The sequence below is a fragment of the Choloepus didactylus genome, chromosome 13 (genome assembly GCF_015220235.1).
Source record: "Choloepus didactylus isolate mChoDid1 chromosome 13, mChoDid1.pri, whole genome shotgun sequence".
NCBI classification, from domain to species: Eukaryota; Metazoa; Chordata; class Mammalia; order Pilosa; family Megalonychidae; genus Choloepus; species Choloepus didactylus.
This window is the reverse complement of record NC_051319.1, coordinates 73000101-73019654: the sequence shown is the minus strand read 5'-3', so window position 1 is coordinate 73019654 and position 19554 is coordinate 73000101. Positions and strand designations below refer to the sequence as shown.

Below are 19554 nucleotides of genomic sequence, written 5' to 3'. Positions count from 1 at the left end.
AGCTTGAGAAAAATGCATATTCTGCTGTTGTTGGATGAAGTATTCTGTAAATGTCAATTAGATTCAGTTTATTGTGAGTCCATGATAGCTTTATCATTTTCTGCCCTCTGGTTCTGTCACCTACTTATAGAGGGTTGTTGAAGTTTCTAACTATAAGAGTGGATTTGTCTATTTCTCCTTGCAGTTCTATCAGGTTTTGCCTCATGTATTTTGCCACTTTGTTTTTAGGTACATACACATTAGATTATGTCTTCCTGGTGAATTGACCCCTTTATTATTATGTAATGTCCTTCTTTCTCCTTGATAATTTTCCTTGTTCTGATGTTTGCTCTCTCTGAAATTAATGTAGCTACTCTGGGTTTCCTTTAATTAACATTCACATAGTATATCTTTCCTCATCTGTTTACTTTTAACCTACTTTAGTTGTTATGTTAATAGTAGGTATTTTGTAAAGAACATGTAGTTGGATCTTGTTTTTTTTTAATCCACTCTGATAGTCTCTGTCTTCAACTGGTATTAAATGGTATTTTGACCATTCACACTGTGATTATTAATATAGTTAGATTAATAGTTACCACGTTTGCAACTGTTTTCTATTCATTGCACTTGTTTTTCTTTTTTTTCCATCTTCCCCTCTTTCTATGCCTTCTGTGATTTTAATTGAGCATTTTATGATTCCACTTTTCTTTCCTTTTTTAATCATGTCAGTAATACTTCTTAAAAAATTTTTTTGTTGTAACCTTAGAATTTGCAATATACAGTAAGACCTGATTTTACGTGACCCATACATTCCAGTACTCTTCTTGTAAGTTGAAAATCGTGCATAATAGTGAACCCCGTTATTTAATTCTCGTATTTTGTGTACGAGGATACCTGTCACACATTTTTAAATAAATAAGGCAAATACTGTAGTATCAATAAGTAGACCAAATTAATCACAGAAATAATTTTTTAAAGTTTTAATTATCTCTCTCTGCCTTTATTTATTTATTATTTTTTTTTTGATTGCCAGTTGCATATTACCTGAATTTGTGTGTGTTGAGTTCATGTAAAACAGGGTTCTACTGTGTATTTACAACTATCTAAATCCACTTTCAAATAACAGTTTACTTCTTCACAGATGTTACAGGTACATTTTAACAGAGTATTTCCAGTTCCTCCCTCCTACCTCTTACAACATTTCTGTCATTCATTATACTTTTCCATTAGCTATAATTGTCCAATACTTTGCTGCTCTTATTACTTTGAATAAACAGTTATTTTTAAGTCAATTAAGAATAAGAAAAATGCAAGATTTTATTTTACCTTCTTTTATTCCTTCTCTGATACTCTTCCTTTCCTGATGTACATTTGAGTTTCTGCATATATCATTTTTCTTCTCTCTGAAAAACATCTTTTAACATTCCTTGCAAGGCAGTTCTTCCAGTGACACTCCAATTTTTGTTTGAGAAAGTTTTTATTTTCTCCTTCACTCTTCAATGATTATTTCACTGGATACAGACTTCTAGGTTAGTGTTTTTTTTCTTTCAACACTTTAAATATTTCCTTCTACTTTCTTTTTGCTTGCATGGTCTCTGATAAGAAGTCCAATGTAATTCTTTTCCTTGTTTCTCTATGGGTAAAGAGGTTTCTTCCTTTGGCTGCTCTCAAGACTTTATCTTTGTCCTTGGTTTTCTGTAGTTTAAATATGATATGCATAGGTATAGATTTTTTGTTATATTTATCCTGCTTGGAGTTCTCTGAATTTCCTGGATCTGTGAATTAATGTCATTAGGTTTGGAAAATTCTTAGGCATTGTTACTTCAAATATTTCTTTTGCTCCTTTCTCTCATTTTTCTTCTTCTGATATTCATTATACATATATGATATCTTTTGTAATTGTCCTACAGTTCTTGGATATTCTCTTCTAGGGTTTTTGTTTGTTTCTTTGCTAGTTTCTTTTTTCTTTTCTTTTTTTTTTTTTTCCTCCTTCCATTTCAGTTTTGGAAATTTCTGTTGACATATCTTCAAGCTGACTGATTCTTTCCTTTGCTGTGTCCAGTCTACTGATGAGCCCTTCAAAGGCATTATTTATTTTTATTAATTTTTTTTTTTTTACTTCTAGTATTTCCTTTTAATTCCTTTTTTAGAGTTTCTGTCTTTCTGCTTACATTAATCATCTGTTTTTGCATGTTGTCTCCTTTTTCCTTGTTAGAATCCTCGGCGTATTAATCACATAGTTATTTTCAATTTCCTATCTGTTACTTCCAAAATGTCTTTCGTATATAAGCCTGCTTTGTCTCTTCACGCTATGTGTTTTCTTGCCTTTTAGCATGCTTTGTAATTTTTGGTTGAAAGTCAGACATGGTGTGTATCTAGTAATAGGAATGAGGAAATCAGGTTTTTAATGTGAAGTTTTATGTTAATCTGGCTGAGATCAGGGCTCTGTGTAATGTGTTTTGTAGTTTTAGGTGCTAGAGGTTTCACTTTCCTCTAGTTTTCTTATTTTTGCCCCTGTTGGCTTTGAATTTCCTTAAGATTTCATCCTAATTGGAGGCCTTATCTTGGAATTCACTGTTACTTGCAGTCCGCTGTTGTTATGCAGGGGATATGTTGATATGGAGGTAAGGTGTTGGGGAGGGGGGAAGCATTCTGAAATCTTATGATTAAATCTCAGGTTGTTTGGTTGATACAAGTCCCTGGGCAATGGCCTTCAGAAGGGATTCTTAGCTCTCCCCGTACCCTCATCCCACCCGTATGTGAGACCTGAAGGCTAGAGGAGGCTTGAATTGTCTAATTGCCGTCCCCCCAGGTCAGATACGGCTCTGGTAAAGTAGTTTCCCTTGACAGCAGGCATTTAGTAGGGAGATTGCGCTGAGTGAATTTCAAAATGCTTGCTTTTCCCCTTTCCCTGACTAAAGTATGAGAGGATTTTTCTCTGATCTTTGCTGTGAGAACATGGTGGAGTGTTTGCTGGTAAAACTTATGAAAGTTTGGAGTCCCTCTAGACTGAGCCTCTCCAACACCCCCCACCCCCCCGCCCTCCGCCCGGGAGTTTTTAACTCTCAAGCTAGCCCACACTCAGCCTCCAGCAATTTGTAATTTACCAGTCACTGTGACTCCAGAGGCGTCAGTTCAAGTAAGCTGCTCTGAGCTATGATTCTCTGTATTCACCTGTCTCTTCAGTTTTTAGAACGTCAGTTCACCATATGACCTCAATTCCCTGATGGAGCTAAGAAAAGTCACTGATTTTCACTCTGTTCATCTTTTTTTCTTGTTGTAAGGATGAGAGTGATGACTTCCAAGCTCTTTACGTATTACAGCCGAAACTGGAAGTCCAATATTTTTAATCAGTATTTTTATGTAAGAACTCACACTGCTAATCTGAAGTAGAGTTGAAAACTTGATTCATTTAAAACTGGAATTGATCTAGACTTTTGTTTGAAACTTAACTCACAGCATCGTAGACCTCTAAGATTCTCCCAAATCATTAAGATTCCGAGTTAATTGTATAATAGTCATTAGAGAATCATAATGAAAACTGTTTCCCAAACTTTGAGAGTTTGAATCAGTAGATCTGGGGCCTACCACCTGTTTGCAACATGTTTTGGGAATAACTGGCTTAAGTTATTTTGAAGGAGAAAAACACCAAACTGTATCTTATCCCTATACTATTATAATGCTTGGAATACCTGTATGTCTTTTGTTGTGCTGTTGCTGCTGTCCAACTCTGAGATGGGATGTCGGAGTTGGCATTTGAGAATAATTTTGCCTTGAAATTATGAGTGTCTGTACTTAGAAATTCTTGAGAGAGATTGAGTATGCAGGGAGAAATTATGTTTTATTTAAACCAAAACATGGTTAACCTATCATGAGAAGCTAAGGTATTATCAACTGGACTCAGTAGTTATCTATTCCTAAAGGTTTATGACAACTTTTCTATGCCCCACAGTCCAATGCAGCCCAGTTCATGAGCAATTTTCATACCCGGAAAATTGAACTTAACTATGTAAACTCCAGCACAGCTTTCTAAATGAATTCTCTATCATAAATCTGTAAAATATGCCTCATTCATGAGTACAAGTAGAATTAGAGAAGTATGAAAAGTTCTAATTTTGTCATTTTCTAAATTTTAGTTTCCTTAAAAGTGCAACCAAAGAGCCTTAAGGGTTTTTCTTTTCCTGAGATGGACATTATGCCTCTACTATAAAGGAAATGTACAATGAATGGTCAGTTATTCTGTTTGCAATTATTTTATTTTTGTGATTTTATCCAAAGTTTAGTTGACCTTGTTGGGACCAGTATATATGTTTTACTTCACAACAAGGAAATAACTGAAATTGTGGAACTGTAACCCATAACATTCTTTGCAATTTGTTCTCTCACTACTTGTTAAATTGTAGTTTGAAAGTTATCACTTTTCTGTATATATGTTATATTTCACAATAAAAAAATTCAAAAAATGAATAATTCTAAATACATGTTTTGAACAGTTGTTCTTGCTTATTTGGCTAAAAAAACCTGCAGCATGCTTTTTGAGTGTTCCATTTTGTGGTATTATAGGCAATAAATCTTTGTCCTTGCACCTGTAGCTATTACTTACATCGTGGGATTAACAGTTTCTTTTCTCTAGTCACAAGCTATGTGACAAAAGGCCAAGAGCCTTTGTTTGGACTTGGAGGAAACACTGGCATTATAGATCCAGCTCAGGTTACTAGAATAGTAAATATTATCAGTCTCATTATTCCCCTAATAGAATACTGGTCTTCCTTTTAGAGTGTAAACAAATTTTTGTTTTTAAAAATTTTATTTAAGTATCTAGTCAGTTGCTGTGATTTTGGGTAGTACTCATGGTCTAGCCTTAGAATTTTAAAATAGTCTAGAATTTACAAAATGCATGAGTTCTGAAATCATTGAAGGTATATGACATATTTTATTTTATTTCAGTCACTGCATTAATCTGAAAGGCTCTAAGTTAAACATTCATCGAATATGCTTAAAATACTTCATTAAGCCTTTTAACAATTTTTAATAAGACTTTCTTTAGAAGTACTTTAATATGTACTTAATTTTTAAATTAATTATTAAGTGTTAATCTCTTAATTTTTAGAATGATTGATACAAGAACAGTTAATGAATTTGGGGTAGTTGAGAAGAGGAAGGAAATGAGTCACATGTATAGGGAAACCCTGAAACCTAGAGAAGCAGGAAGCTTGGTGAGTTAGCATTGCTAGCCTGGCAGTGATGAAGTTCTTGAATTTGTACTTAAATTTCGTACATACCAAAGAAGACTAAATCATGTCCATAAGTGCCTTCAAGCTGAAGGAGTCTCTCATTCTCTGGACACAGATGGGGAAAAATAAGAGGTTAAATGACTGAAAATGCTTGCCCTTCCTACCACTGAAATTTAGGTCATAATCATTAGGGGAAAGTAAGCACTATTCCAGTTTGTTAATGTCAACAATCAACATAGAGCTATGTATAGTGGGAAACACTGTTGTGCAATTTCTTTTCCTTCTTTGCAGTTGATATCCTCTGAGGTCATAGCATATAATCCTTTAACACTAAGGCAAAGGTCCTCAGTGTTAATATCAATGTTAGGGATCTGGCTCTGGCTGGTGGAGCATAGACTTATAGTAGAACTAATATGCTGAAGAAACTCCTGGAAAACACTTATTAGGATTAATTGATCAGCTTGTTCATTTATACAGTGTTTCTATTAATCAAAAATCACATGTGCATGATTAAGAAACAAAAATATGTATAATAAAAGCACTAATATTGAAAAATAAATGAACCCTATTCCACTCCTTCAGATCCTCCATTCTTGCAAAGGAGCATTGTCTTTTAACCCACAGCTATTTCTTTTAGTTATCACCTCCATATTACTAAGTGGTATAGTTAATGCTGCTGCTTCTTGATTTATCTATGTTAGATTATATCTTTATTTAGTTTCTGCTGTGATGGATGAATTTATACCTGCTCTTTAGTCCTTGATCCTCTCAGTATAGTTATATCACTTATTTCATTCTTTAGCTCTGGTAAATTTTTTAGTGTTATTGCTTTGATAATTTATTTTCCTCTTTTTCTCTTTTGGGAATTTTCATTGTTAGAAATGGCACTACTGGATTGATCTTCTGTGTCTCTTTTCTTTTAAGTTAGTTTTCTCTTTATTTTTCTGAATACATTGCTTTCTGGTTTGTGTTTTCTGTCCCTTCTATGAAATATTTTCATTACAACAAATCTTTTTTTGATTTCTAAAAATGTTTTCTTGTTTCCTCTGGGGTGGTTTTGTGTGTGTGAGTGTGTCTGTGTGTTTCTGCTTTTTTCTCTTTCTCTCCTTGGACGCTTTCCTTAAATGTTGGTGTTTTTTGGTTGCTTATTCATAGTTGAGAGTAAGATACTGAAATGGAGGTTGGGAACTCTGTGTAAAATCAGACTTATGACTAGTGACCTTCACTGTAAGGCAGTGTTTCTCAGCCCTTTTTTTCATTATCACTTCCTGAAGGAGTATTTTTTAGACTTTTTTTCTCCCTAGTAGTCACTCCCTCACCATGAAATTTTAATACTACAAGATATACTGTGTATCTGTTTATGTATTGAGAAAAACTAAAGTATCAGAAAGGAGTTGGGGCGGTCATTTCTCTATTCACCTATCTGTAGTCATTCTTTGGGAAAATTTGGGGATGACAGGGGTCACCGACCATTTGTGGACTTTGAATTAGTCTTCTGGTTTTCAGTCCTGTATCTTAATTCCTGCCCTCTGCTATACCAGACAGTTATGAGTCCTGTGTCTTTTTTGACATCAGTGGGGCAAATTACCTCCTCTCTGTCTATGTCTTCCTCTGTGGACTTTTCCTCTATATGTTTTACCTTCTAGAATGTTATTAAATCTCTGATTGTAATTTTCACTGGTGGCTTCTCTCCAATTCTGTTTGTTATGGAGGTTTGTCTGTTTCCAAATTCTTAACTGATATTTATTTAATTGGGATCTCAGAACTGAGAGAGGATAAACATTTGCGTTCAATTTTCTGTCCTACCTGGAAGTCTCTTAAGAGGTTTTTAAAAAAGCTTTTCCATCTATTTTTAGTTTATATTCTAAGGATGCTTTTCTCTGTAAAATACTTTTAATTCTTCTCCTTTATTTTTTTAATTACCAGCAATGACTTTATACTGTACCAAGGACTCATTAAAGTGACCATCACTTTTATCCATAGTAATGTATGATATTCATATTGGGTTGAGATTCAATAAAATTTATATAGGTAAGAAACTTCTTTTCCTTTTCTGGGTCCTGTGTGTCTCAGTTTCCTAGGGCTGCCATAACAAAGTACCACAAATTGGATGGCCTAAAACAACAGGAACTTTTTGTTACAGTTCTGGAGGGTAGAAGTCCAAAAACAAGGTGTCAGGACCTTGTTCCATGTAAAACCTGTAGTGGAGACTCTTTTCTTACCTCATTCTGGCTTTTGGTATTTTCTGACAATCCTGGACATTCCTGGGCTTCCATTGCATCCCTGCAAACCTCTGCCTCCGTTTTCACATGACCTTCTCTCTGGTGTCTGTCTGTATCTGTGTTCAAATTTCCTCTTCTAAGGACACCAGTCATATTGGATTAAGGCCCACTTTAATCCATTTAGACTTCGTCTTAACTTGAATACATCTTCAGAGACCCCATTTCCAAATAAGATCACACTCATGGGACTGGGAATTAGGACTTGAAGATGTCTTTTTGGAAGAAAATTATACTTTAGATAGATAACTAGTTGTGGAGATCTTTGAGCACTTTTTAGAGATGCACTGTTTGATATTAGAGCCACTAGCCACATTACTATTTAAATTAATTTAAATACTAACCACATTTCAAGGGCTGAGTAACTATATGTGGCTAGTGGCTAGATAGAGAACAACACAGTTTTAGACAGTAGGAAGTAGGACACCATTCTATAGCTTCTGAGGTTTCAGCTAGTTTCTTAAGGCCCAAGCCTTGCAGGAATTGCTTAGGCTGGCGAGTATATAGAACTTTGCTGAACAAATTTGATGTAAAAAGAAAAGAACTGGCATTTTAAGGCATGCTTTGAAGCCTTCTGGAGAGATTGCAAGTCACTGGATAAGGTGTTTACTAAATAAATCCAAGAGACAGGCAGAAAAGCACTATAAATGATTGTGCAATCATATCCTTCCTTGTATTGATTCAAAGGAAAACTGTAGAAGGTTGAGAGAGAATCAGAAAATATAGCATGCATGTATTATGTCCTCATTGTCCTTCAGGACTTTACTAGAGTCTCAGCATAGGCATTAAAACGATGCTGATAAACTGTTTTCAGCGGGTTGATAGATACCCCATTTAGAATATTTTTCTTTACTATATATTGTTGATTAATATCAGTATATTTAAGTATAGTATATGCCTTAAAATATTATATAGTGTGAGAAGAGGGGTTTGAAATGATCTGGTCTTAGCCCCTTGTTTTAGATATGGAAGAAATTGATGCGTAAAGTAAGGAAATAATTAACTTGAGGACACAGTTCATTGGAGGCAGAGTCAGACCTATTTATTTTGAATTCATGTACAGAACATTTCCCATGGAACTTTGTTGATTACAAAGAAGAAATGACCTGATTCAGTGTCTCAATATGTGGCCCAAATTGGCATCTTAAACTTTATCTTCCAAGTATGCAACTCTGGGATTCTTGAATTTCATAAGGTGTCTTCCTCTTTTTAGAACAACAATTTGTAATCTGTACACAATGCCACGGATTGGAGAGCCTGTCTGGCTTACAATGATGTCGGGGACTCCAGAAAAGAACCAGCTTTGCCATCGTTTCATGAAGGAGTTCACTTTTCTAATGGAAAATGCTTCTAAAAATCAGTACGGACAACTATGTATTTGTTTATTTATTTATTTACTTACTTAACTTAGCTATCATTTATTATATCTGAATATTTAGGTAAAGATCAAACCCAATAAAGGGAAGGATGAACCATTATCTTTATAGTTATATTACTAAGAACCAAAATAGAATTCTAAAAGATAATTAAGAGAAAGACTAGAGAGAGTAGAAGAATGTCACAGAAGTTTGAGTGAGAAAAAGTAATAATACCTTTAATTATATGTTAAATTAAAATTCCTCACATCTGATAGAAGTTTCTGAGGCCTCTCATCTTTATAAATTGTACCCACTTATGATAACAGTTTCATTTTATGGAAATGGAATTTAAAAAATATGAGAAAGTGCTAGGATTTTGATGATACATTTTTTATTTTTTTGATGATACATTTTTAATGTGATCTTTCACAATGTTATTTTCTTCCTATCATTCATCAGGGCCCTAGAATTCAGATGAATAATTCAAATATTTTTATTTTCTTTGATGGTAGTCAAAAGTTTCCTTAGTAATTTCCTTCATTTTCTCATTCAGTAATTTGGAAATATATGAACTTGTTAGTTGACTCATTAGTGAACTCTTCAGATTAAATACCAAAATTAACCCATTGTTTTTCAAGTAAAGTAACATTTTTGTGTTGTCATTATTATCAGAAATAGCTCCCTGTGAATGTTCTTCCTTAATTTTAAGGATTTTCTTTAACTCCTCCCCAACCAAAAAATTTATTAACTTGCATTTTCATCCTAGTCATACACCTATTCTTTCCTCTTTCTTCTCCTTTTTTATGTCATGCAGACATGTGATAATATGTATTCTCTTTGCTGTATCCTGCATTTTGGAAAGCAGATTGGAGTCTGATAGGATGCATTTTGTTTTCAGATTCTTGCCAGCTCTCATTACTGCAGTTCTAACCAATCATCTTGCCTGGGTTCCAACAGTCATGCCAAATGGACAACCACCTATAAAAATATTTTTAGAAAAACATTCTTCTCAGAGTGTGGACATGTTGGCAAAGACTCATCCATATAACCCACTTTGGGCACAACTGGGTATGTAGTTTGAAAACCTATATACAGCTACGCATTGCTTCATTTATACTTTTGTGTAACTGTCTGGAGTTATTTTACAGCAAAAAGAAAAAAGAAAAAAGAAAGTTAAATGCTCCTGTTTTACCTTCTCCTTTACTTGTCCCTTCATTTCTGCTCAATTGTCCTATCCCCATCTTATACCTAATATTCTTCCTTATAATAGTGAACTGGAGCTGGCGCAAGAAGAGCAGGTTAATGGCTGGTTTACTTAGTAACTAACAGTCTTCAGGATATTATGAAGTTTGTATTTTGCATTAGGTACTTAACCTAGAAAGAGTGAATCAACAAATTCACCTGTGATAGCCAAGATAAATATGATTAAGAAAGTAGTCATCGAGTTTTCTGTTTTTCCACTTTTTTGGTTTGTTTGTTGAGTCAATTTGGCAAATGTTTTCCTTAGTGCTAGGTACCACTAAATAAAGGGGTAATAGAGGAGAGAAAGGATGATTGATGAGTTCATAGTCATTAGGGAGTAATGTAGCATGGTGCTTAAGGACACATACTTGTGCAGTCAGGCAGATCACGTTTGAAACACATTTTCCTTATTTATAAAGTGGGGATAATCATAGTTAGTACATACTTCATAACATTGTGGAAATGGGGGGAGAGTAATGTGAGAACATTTTGGCAGGCAGACTGTCACGTGGCTATCAGTTCATGTTACTAACCTACGTATCTACCTCTCTCCCTCTATCGCTGTTCCTCTTCTTTCCTCCCTCCCATCCTCATCTTTATTGAGGTACAATTGACATACAGTAAACACATTTAAAGTGTACAATTTTATAAGTTTTAGAATACACGTACACACACACACACACACCCCTCTGAAACTAGCACCACAATCAAGATAGTGAGTATATCCATCACATCCAAAAGTTTCCTCATGCCTTTTTGTAATCCCTCTTTCTTGCTCCTCCCCATCTTCCCTGTACTCCCTTCTTCCCTGTTGTCCTTTCCCCCATCCCCAGCCAGTCACTGGTTTGCTTGCTGTCACTATAGATTTGCTTTTTCTAAAATTGTATGTATATGCATGTAGTACATACATTTATTGGTCTGGCTCCTTCATTCTGCATAATTATTTTGAGATTTACTCCACTGTGTGGATATTAGCTTAACTTTTTTCAAATCAAGTAATTCAGTAGTATTTTGTTTTAATTTGGACACTTAAAATCTATTTTCAGTTCTACAAACATTTTTTGAGTACATAATATATCTACAGCTCTGTGCAAAGAGCATTGGAAGATATAAAAGTGAATGATACTTAGTCCTTTCCCCAAGAAGTTGATGGTCTAATACTGATAATTCTAAGAGTAACTATAAGAGAAATAAAAAGCTCAGTGTAACTTCAGTAAGGGGAGCTCACTTTTGCCTGAGAAAGGCTACTTAGGTGGGAAGCTTTGGACAGATTTCAAGTAGCAGAGCTACAGAGGGAGGGAATAGTATGTGATATGAGTAAAGGGATTTAGGTATTAAAAGTGCAAGGCAAATCCAGTAATCTAATTTAAGTAGTCCAGCTTAAATGAAGCTTTGGGTGAATAAAGATGGAAAAGGGTGAAGTTAAAGCTGGAAAAGTAACTTGGGACTGGTTATGAAAGATTGATTTGCCATGTAAAAGCAGTTTCAGTTTGTTTGGTAATTAGTGGGATCTTTGAGAGTGGCTTTTGAGCAGTGGCGTGATGATATTAGGGCCTGTGTCTTAGCTAGAAGAGAAAGTTAATCATAAAACCATCTAAAGCATGTATTTAATTTTTGCATATTGTCTTAATTTCCTGGGAGTGTTGTAACAAAGTACTACAAACTAGAAGACAAAAACAACAGAGATTTATTGTCTCCCAGTTCTGGAGGCTAGCAGGCTGAAATCAAGGTGTTGGCAGGGCTGTGCTCCCTTGAATCCTATAGGGGAGAGTCCTTCTTTGCTAGCTTCTAGCTTCTGGTGGTTCCCCTGCTATCCTTGATGTTTCTTGGCTTGTAGATGCATCACTCCAGTCTCTGTCTCCTGTCTTCACATGGCCTTCTTTCCCTTTGTCTGTCTTCTTCTTATAAGGACACCTTAGTCATATAGAATTAGCGCTTACCCTAATTCTCATAGCCTCATCTTAATGAGGACTTTTGAAACATGGGAGCCAGTGTTGAGTCCTGGGTCGACAGCAACAGTTAAAGTTCAGGGTTAGGATGTAAGTCAGGGATAATTATTTTGTGTTACTGCTACAGCTCTACTACATTCTATCACTACTCCTTTCCTCCCTTTCCCCTCTACCTAACCCCAGAAGATACTATGCTTCCTCTTCTCTGCAATGTAAACAACTACAGAATCCTTGTGTGTATAGTACTTCAGGCAGTACTTCTACACCCAAACAAAAGTGCTCTGCCAGGGGCGTGGCACAGAGAATGTTTTTGGTAAATGTGACTTTTTGAACTGATTCTTTGCTTGACATTTTGGAACCATAGCATCTGTTTAGGGAGGAAGTGAGAAAACCCCTCCATAAGCCTGAATCCCTGATTAAGACCATTTATCTCACCATACTGTCCTGAACATTATTCATCTATTAAAGAACTAAAAGTAAAATCTGAACTATCCTCATACAATACGAGTAGGTTTCTGATCATTTGAAAAGAAACTATTTAGTTGTGTGAATAGTGTTTCTATTAACTGATTTTTCCTTTTCAGGAGACTTGTATGGCGCAATTGGCTCTCCTGTACGGTTAGCAAGGACTGTGGTAGTTGGCAAACGACAAGACATGGTCCAGAGATTGCTTTATTTTCTTACTTATTTCATAAGATGCTCTGAACTCCAAGAAACTCATCTTTTAGAAAATGGAGAAGATGAAGCTATCGTTATGCCAGGCACAGTAATTACTACCACATTAGAGAAAGGTGAAATAGAAGAATCTGAGTATGTGCTTATCACGATGCATAAAAACAAAAACAGTTTGCTCTTTAAAGAGTCAGAAGAAACAAGGACTCCTAATTGTAACTGTAAATATTGCAGTCGTCCACTCCTTGAACAAAATATAGAGAATGTTTCACAACAAGAGAGAGAAGATATTCGAAACATCTCTAAGGAGCTGCTAGAAACTTCCAGTGAATGCCAAATGATTTCTCCTTCTGACTGCCAAGAGGAAAATGCTGTTGATATTAAACACTACAGAGATAAATTAAGAACTTGCCTTGACACCAAGTTAGAGACTGTTCTTTGCACAGGATCTGCTCCAGTGGATAAGTGTGCCTTGCCCAAGTCAGGCTTAGAGCCAACAGAGGAAAAATGGCAGAGTGAGGAATTGCTAGATTCAGGTAACCTCACCGGCAAAGTGATGAGATCCACAGGAATGGTTGTAGAAAAAAAACCTCCAGATAAGCTTGTGTCTGCTGTGTTTTCTTGTGAGGCAAACCAGACAAAGGTTACTTTCCTGATTGGGGATTCCATGTCACCTGATTCAGATACCGAACTACGGAGTCAGGCAGTGGTGGATCAGATCACCAGGCATCACACCAAACCACTGAAGGAAGAAAGAGGAGCTATTGATCAGCATCAAGAAACTAAACAGACAACTAAGGACCAATCTGGAGAGTCTGATACACAGAACACGGTTTCTGGGGAGCCCTGTGAACTTCCCTGTTGGAATCATTCGGACCCAGAAAGCATGAGTTTATTTGATGAATATTTTAATGATGATTCAATTGAAACCAGGACTATTGATGATATTCCAGATAAAACAAATATAGACAATAAAGAACGCTATTGTACATTAGAGTTTTCAGAAAGATTATGCACAAAAAATAGCAAACAGAACAATGATATTTGTAAATGTGTAGAAACGATTTGCCAAGATTCATGTAAAACCTGCTTTCTTCAGCAGGACCAAACAGATATGCTCTCCATTCTTCACCCCAATGGGGATAAAGAGAATTCAGAGAAAAAAATTGCTGTAGGAACTGAATGGGACATTCCAAGAAATGAAAGTTCAGATAGTGCCCTTGGTGATAGTGAAAGTGAAGATACAGGACATGATATGACTAGACAAGTCAGCAGTTATTGTGGAGGAGAACAAGAAGACTGGGCAGAAGAGGATGAGATACCTTTTCCTGGGTAAGTTAGAAGTTTTAATCTATAATAGATTCATATAAAGTTGTACTCATTCTATTGTTTGGCTGGTCCCTGAAGGTTGGTAGTAGTGATATAAAAGAAGAGATCATTTTCCTGCACAAATTCTCTTTTACTGTTGTGTTCTCTAACTCATAGAAGGATTAAAGGCTAAGCCCCTCAGGTACCCCAGAAATGCTTTGTAAATTCACCAGAGAAAAGTGAAAGATTGCAGGAGATCTCTCATTACTTTGAAATTTTCAAGCTATTTAGGAGTGAATTATGCCCAAAGAAAAGCCTGTGTTGAGACTGGCAAGTAGGGAGAGGTAGTCACTGAGAATGATGGAAAAGGTTACTTACATTTTGGCCAAGATTAAGAGGAAACAGGGAATGTATACTGTGAGCCAGGTATACAAGGAGAAGAGCCATAGTTAAGAAATATTATACACCAACCTTTGGATTTGTAAGGTATTTAGATGCTTTGTTTTGGATAATGGTTTTCATATATCTGAGTGTATTAGGAATGTGTTACAAACACAGGGGACAACTCTCCAAAAGTCCACCATGAAAGATTTATGCTCACCTCATTATGAAGTTGTTCATCAGGCCCCTTCCTGGGAAGGAAGGACTGACTATTTTGTGGTCTGATTGAGCACCTGAGCCAGTTTTTATTTAAAATCTTTTTTACCTTGAGTGTATTTTGTAAAAAATGATGGTATTAGAAATATGGACTAGTAGAGTCCAAAAATTTTTTATTGGTAAAATATTTATTATTATTATTGATAAATGTTTATTATTAATTAGATAATTGGGATCTTTCTTTCAGGTCCAAGTTAATTGAAGTGAGTGCTATTCAGCCCAACATTGCCAACTTTGGGAGGTCCTTGCTGGGTGGCTACTGCTCATCTTATGTGCCTGACTTTGTTCTTCAAGGAATTGGGAGTGATGAGAGGCTCCGTCAGTGTCTGGTATCGGATTTGTCCCATGCTGTGCAGGTTAGTGACCTTCACTGTCTTTGGATTTATTTAGAACAAACTCTCTTGATCAGCAGAACCCAGAATTGCCTTTTATTTTTATTCGTACTTCATCATGTAACACAGTCATTGTTCCCTTTATATACAATACCTACATCCTTGAACCTATCACTCTAAATGCAAGTTGAGAGTTCAGGAATCTAACCAAATGGAAGTTTGAAATATAGAAAGTACTTTATGTAGTCTAAGATGTTCGTCACTAGATTATTTACAAAATTGAACAGCTGCAAATGCTTAAATGTGAACGGAATTATTTTCTTAATCTCATTTTCAGATTGTTTGTTGCTAATATATAGAAGTACAATTGATTTTTTTAATATTGTTCTTGTATCCTGAGACCTTGCTGAACTTTTATTAGTTCTGTTAGCTTTTTGTGCAGATTCCTTAGGATTTTCTACATACAGGATCCTGTCATGAGTGAATAGACATTTTTATGTCTTCCTTTCCAATATGGATGCCTGTTGTTTTTTTTTTCTTTCCTGGCTAAAACTTTCAGGATAAGGTTGCATAGAAGTAGTGATAGCAGACATCCTTGTCTTGTTCCTGATTTTAGGGAGAAAACATAGTCTTTCACCAGTAAGTGTGATGTTAGCAGTAGGGTTTTTGTAGATACCCTTTATCTGAGGAAATGCCCTTTTATTCCTAGTTTTCTTTGAAAGTTTGTCTTTTTCTTTAAATCATGAATGGGTGATAGATATTGTCAAATGCTTTTTCTGTATTTAGAGGATCAGGTGGTTGTTGTTCTTTAAAATGTTAATGTGGTCTATTGTATTGATTGGTTCTTCAGATGTTAAACTAACCTTGTATTGTCACCTTGTCATTAGATATAATCCTTTGTATATGTTGTTGGATTTAGTTTGCTAATTTTTTGTGTGTATTTTGGAGTCTATATTCCTGAGGGATATTGGTCTGATAGTTTTCTTTTTGTGATGTCTTTGTCTAGCTTTGATATCAGGGTAATGCTGGCCTCTTAGAGTGAATTGGGAAATACTCCTTTCCTGTTTTCTGGAAGAGTATCTGGAGGATTGGTATTTTTTCTTTAAATGTTTGATAGAATTCACCAGTGAAGCCATCTGGTCATGGGCTTATCTTATTGGAAGATTTTAAATTACTAATTTAATTTCTTTATTTTTTATAGATCTATTCAGATTTTTTATTTCTTAGTCAGTTTTGGTAATTTTTGTTTTTCTAGGAATTTGTCCATTTAGTTTCATTTATCGAATTTGTTGGAATAAAGTTGTTTATAGTATGCACTTATAATCCTTTAAATTTCTGTAAGGTCACTGGTGATGTCTCCTCTGTCATTCCCAATTTTGGTAATCTGTGTCTTGTTCCTTTTTGCTTTTTTCCCTCAGGTATGTGTTGGGGGTAGTTCTCCAAAAAGATGGCTGGGTAGATATTTTTTGACAATATGCATCAAGGGTCAGCATACTGTGGCCCACGGGCCAAATTTGGCCAGCCAACTGTTTTTATAAAGTTTTATTGGAACGCAACCATGCCCATTCTTTTATGTACTCTGTGACTGTTTCCATGCTTCAACAGTAGAGTTGAGTGACTGTGACAGAGACCGTATAGCCTGCAAAGCCTATTATATTTTCTGCCTGGCTCTTTACAGAGAAAAAGTTTGCCAACCTTTATTCTAGCTGAAGGATTGTCAATTTTTTTGATCTTTTCAAAGAAGCAACTTTTCATTTCATTGCTTTTCTGTTTTTCTTTTGTGTTTCATTGATTTCCCCTCTAATCTTTATTATTTCTTTCCTTTTACTTGTTTAGGTTCAGTTTGCTGTTTTTCTAGTTCCTTAAGGTAGAAGCTTATGTTATTGACTTGAGATATTCTTTTCTGCTAGGCATTTGAAGCTCTATGTTTTTCTCTAAGTACTGCTTTAACTGCATCTCATAAATTTTGCTATATTGTGTTTTCATTTTCATTCACCTCAAAATATTTTCCGATTTCTGTTGTGGTATCTTCTTTGACCTATGTGTTAACTTAGAAATGTGCTGTTTAATTTTCAAATGCTTGTGGATGTCTCAAATTGGTAGTATTTGTCCTTCAGGGCAAAGAAATCATATCTATTTTTTCCAGTTCTGTCTTCTTAGAGCCTGATTTAGTGCTCCATAAGTATTTGTTGAATTACTTTTTAGAGAATCCAGTGTAGGTCCTTCTAATGTTCCCTGTGTTTTCTTGTCTTTCTTTACCTCTGATCTTAGTCACTCAGTCTGTTTCTTTTTACATCTGTACCCATTACCACACACTGAAAGCCTGGCATTGGAAAGAGTTGCTGTTTTCTGGTGAAGACAAAAATATTTTTATTTTAAAGATTTCTGCCTGCTAATTATTAGAGGAGAAGAAGAAGAACAACAACAACAATAATAATATCATTTAGTATTTACTGAGAACTGAGTGTGTGCCAGGCATTTAAATGGCATACCTAATTAATCTTATAATAATCCTTTGGGGGTACTTCTTATTCACATCCATATCATATGTATATTTTAGAAACAGCTCAATCAGATTTTAAAGTTACATAGGAAGTGGCAGAGCTAGAATTCAAGTCCTGGTCTGCCTGCTCTTAAGCTGTGTGCTAAACTGCTGTGCCCTCCTTGGTCTAAAACAGATAAACACAGATTAATACAGATAGCAAAATTGGCATTACAAAGTTTAGAAGACATTTTTTTTTTTTTTTTTTTTTTTTTTTTTTTTATTATACAGCTTTCTCTTTATTTTTAAAAAATAGCATTAAAATCGAAGAGATTCTGGTCTGGCCATTATGTGGCCCCCAATGCTAAGGGGATGGCAGAGCTGAGTCCCCAGGAGTAAGAGCATGGCTTTCAGGTTAGTAGCAGTCACAGGGCCAAGTTTGAAGGCCCAAGTGAAATCATGGGCATATCCACCAACATGCTCTAGGGCATGGGCTCCTGCTCTGGGGGATCAACAAGAGTGGAAACTCTTTTGAAAAGATAACTGACAGGATCTGGCAACAAAAGTGTCTGGTGTGAGAAGTGGGGAAGGTGAAAGATAGCGGTCCTCCTCGCCTTTCTGCTACTATTAAAGGGCAGAGACAGCTGACCCCAACAAGGTAGCAGCCATTTAGATCCCATAGTGGAGAGGCTGACCAGACCATTTCAAGGCTGCTCAAATGGCCTTGTCAGAGGGTGGAATGTTAGCCATAAGAATGGAGACAAACTGTTCCAATTTCTGTGCAGCTTGTTTCGCGGATTCCAGTACTTTCTCATGAGTAGTCTTCTCTGAGCTTTCAGGATTAAAACTTGTCAGTGATGAGAGAGAAGCCAAAAACTCGAAGTCCACAGTGCCGTGCAACTATAACTTCTGGTACTGTGCTCATGCTGACAACGTCAGCCCCCAGCTTCAGCAGCAGAAGACACTCTGAACGGGTTTGAAAGTTGGGGCCTGCCATCATCACATAGGTGCCTTCCTGTAGCTCTCACTGCTCCCCCATTTGTTTCCAGGCCCAGTGAGCCTTCTGCCTCAGATTGTGGTCATAAGCGTCAGACATGGCAGGAAAACGAGGGCCAAACCTTTCATCATTGGGGCCTCTGAGAGGGTTCTGGCCAGAGAAACCAAGCATGTTGATATGATCACGGATCAGCATGACATCTCCAACCTCAAACTTGGGGTTAAGCCCTCCAGCTGCATTGGTGACCACTAGGGTGTCCACACCCATAAGCCGGAAAACCCTCACTGGGAACGTTACCTTCCAGAGTGGGTAGCCTTCATAAAAGTGGAATCTGCCCTGCATCACCACACAGGCTCGGCCATTCAGGAACCCAAACACAAGTCGTCCAGTGTGACCTGGTACTGTGCTTTGAGGAAAGTTGGGTATCTCACTGTATTCAAAGGCCTGGGCCTGAGTTACTTTATCAGCCAGACCTCCTAACCCAGAGCCACAGATCACTGCCACTTGAGGTCGGTGCTCGGTGTGGGACAGAAGCCATTCTGCAGTGCTCTGATAATCTTCATATGTGAACTCTTTCTCCATGGTCCTGCCTGCGCCTTCTTGCTGAGCCGGCAGTACTACACTCCGCAGAATAGCTCTCGCTGGCTGTGGTGGGCACTAAGTCAGAAGACATTTTTTAATGTAATTTTTTTATTAGAGCAATTCTAGGTTTACGGAAAAATGGTTCAGAATGCAGAGTTCTCATATTACCCCCAATACATGCAATTTTCCATATTATAAAAATTTTACATTAGTGTGTTACTATTGATGAAACATTATAATAATTGTATTATTAACTATAGTTCATGGTTTATTTTAGGGTTCACTCTTTGTGTTGTACAGTTCACGTTTTTGTTTGTGTTTTATTCTGGTAATATACATACATCCTGAAGTTTCCCATTTTAACTATTTCGGTGGTGATAATTACATTCACATTGTGCTAATGTCATCACCAACTGTAACCAGAAGACTTCTATATGGTGGTCCGAGGTCTGTTGCTCTTTGATTCTTTCTACTACGTTTAAA

General features: G+C 36.2%; 1 protein-coding gene and 1 pseudogene across 2 annotated transcripts in view; one reads left to right on the top strand and one right to left on the bottom strand.

Annotated features, from left to right (window-relative positions):
* The window catches only part of FNIP1 (folliculin interacting protein 1), a 182033-nt gene that overhangs the window by 146471 nt on the left and 16008 nt on the right, over positions 1 to 19554 (top strand). For both annotated transcript variants that reach the window (XM_037802246.1, XM_037802245.1), the window contains 4 exons: positions 8706 to 8852; positions 9749 to 9918; positions 12626 to 14045; positions 14866 to 15034. In XM_037802246.1, coding sequence (XP_037658174.1) covers positions 8706 to 8852; positions 9749 to 9918; positions 12626 to 14045; positions 14866 to 15034 — 1906 coding nt within the window. The remainder of the gene's footprint in view (positions 1 to 8705; positions 8853 to 9748; positions 9919 to 12625; positions 14046 to 14865; positions 15035 to 19554) is intronic.
* On the bottom strand, positions 17773 to 19117 carry LOC119508573 (annotated as a pseudogene).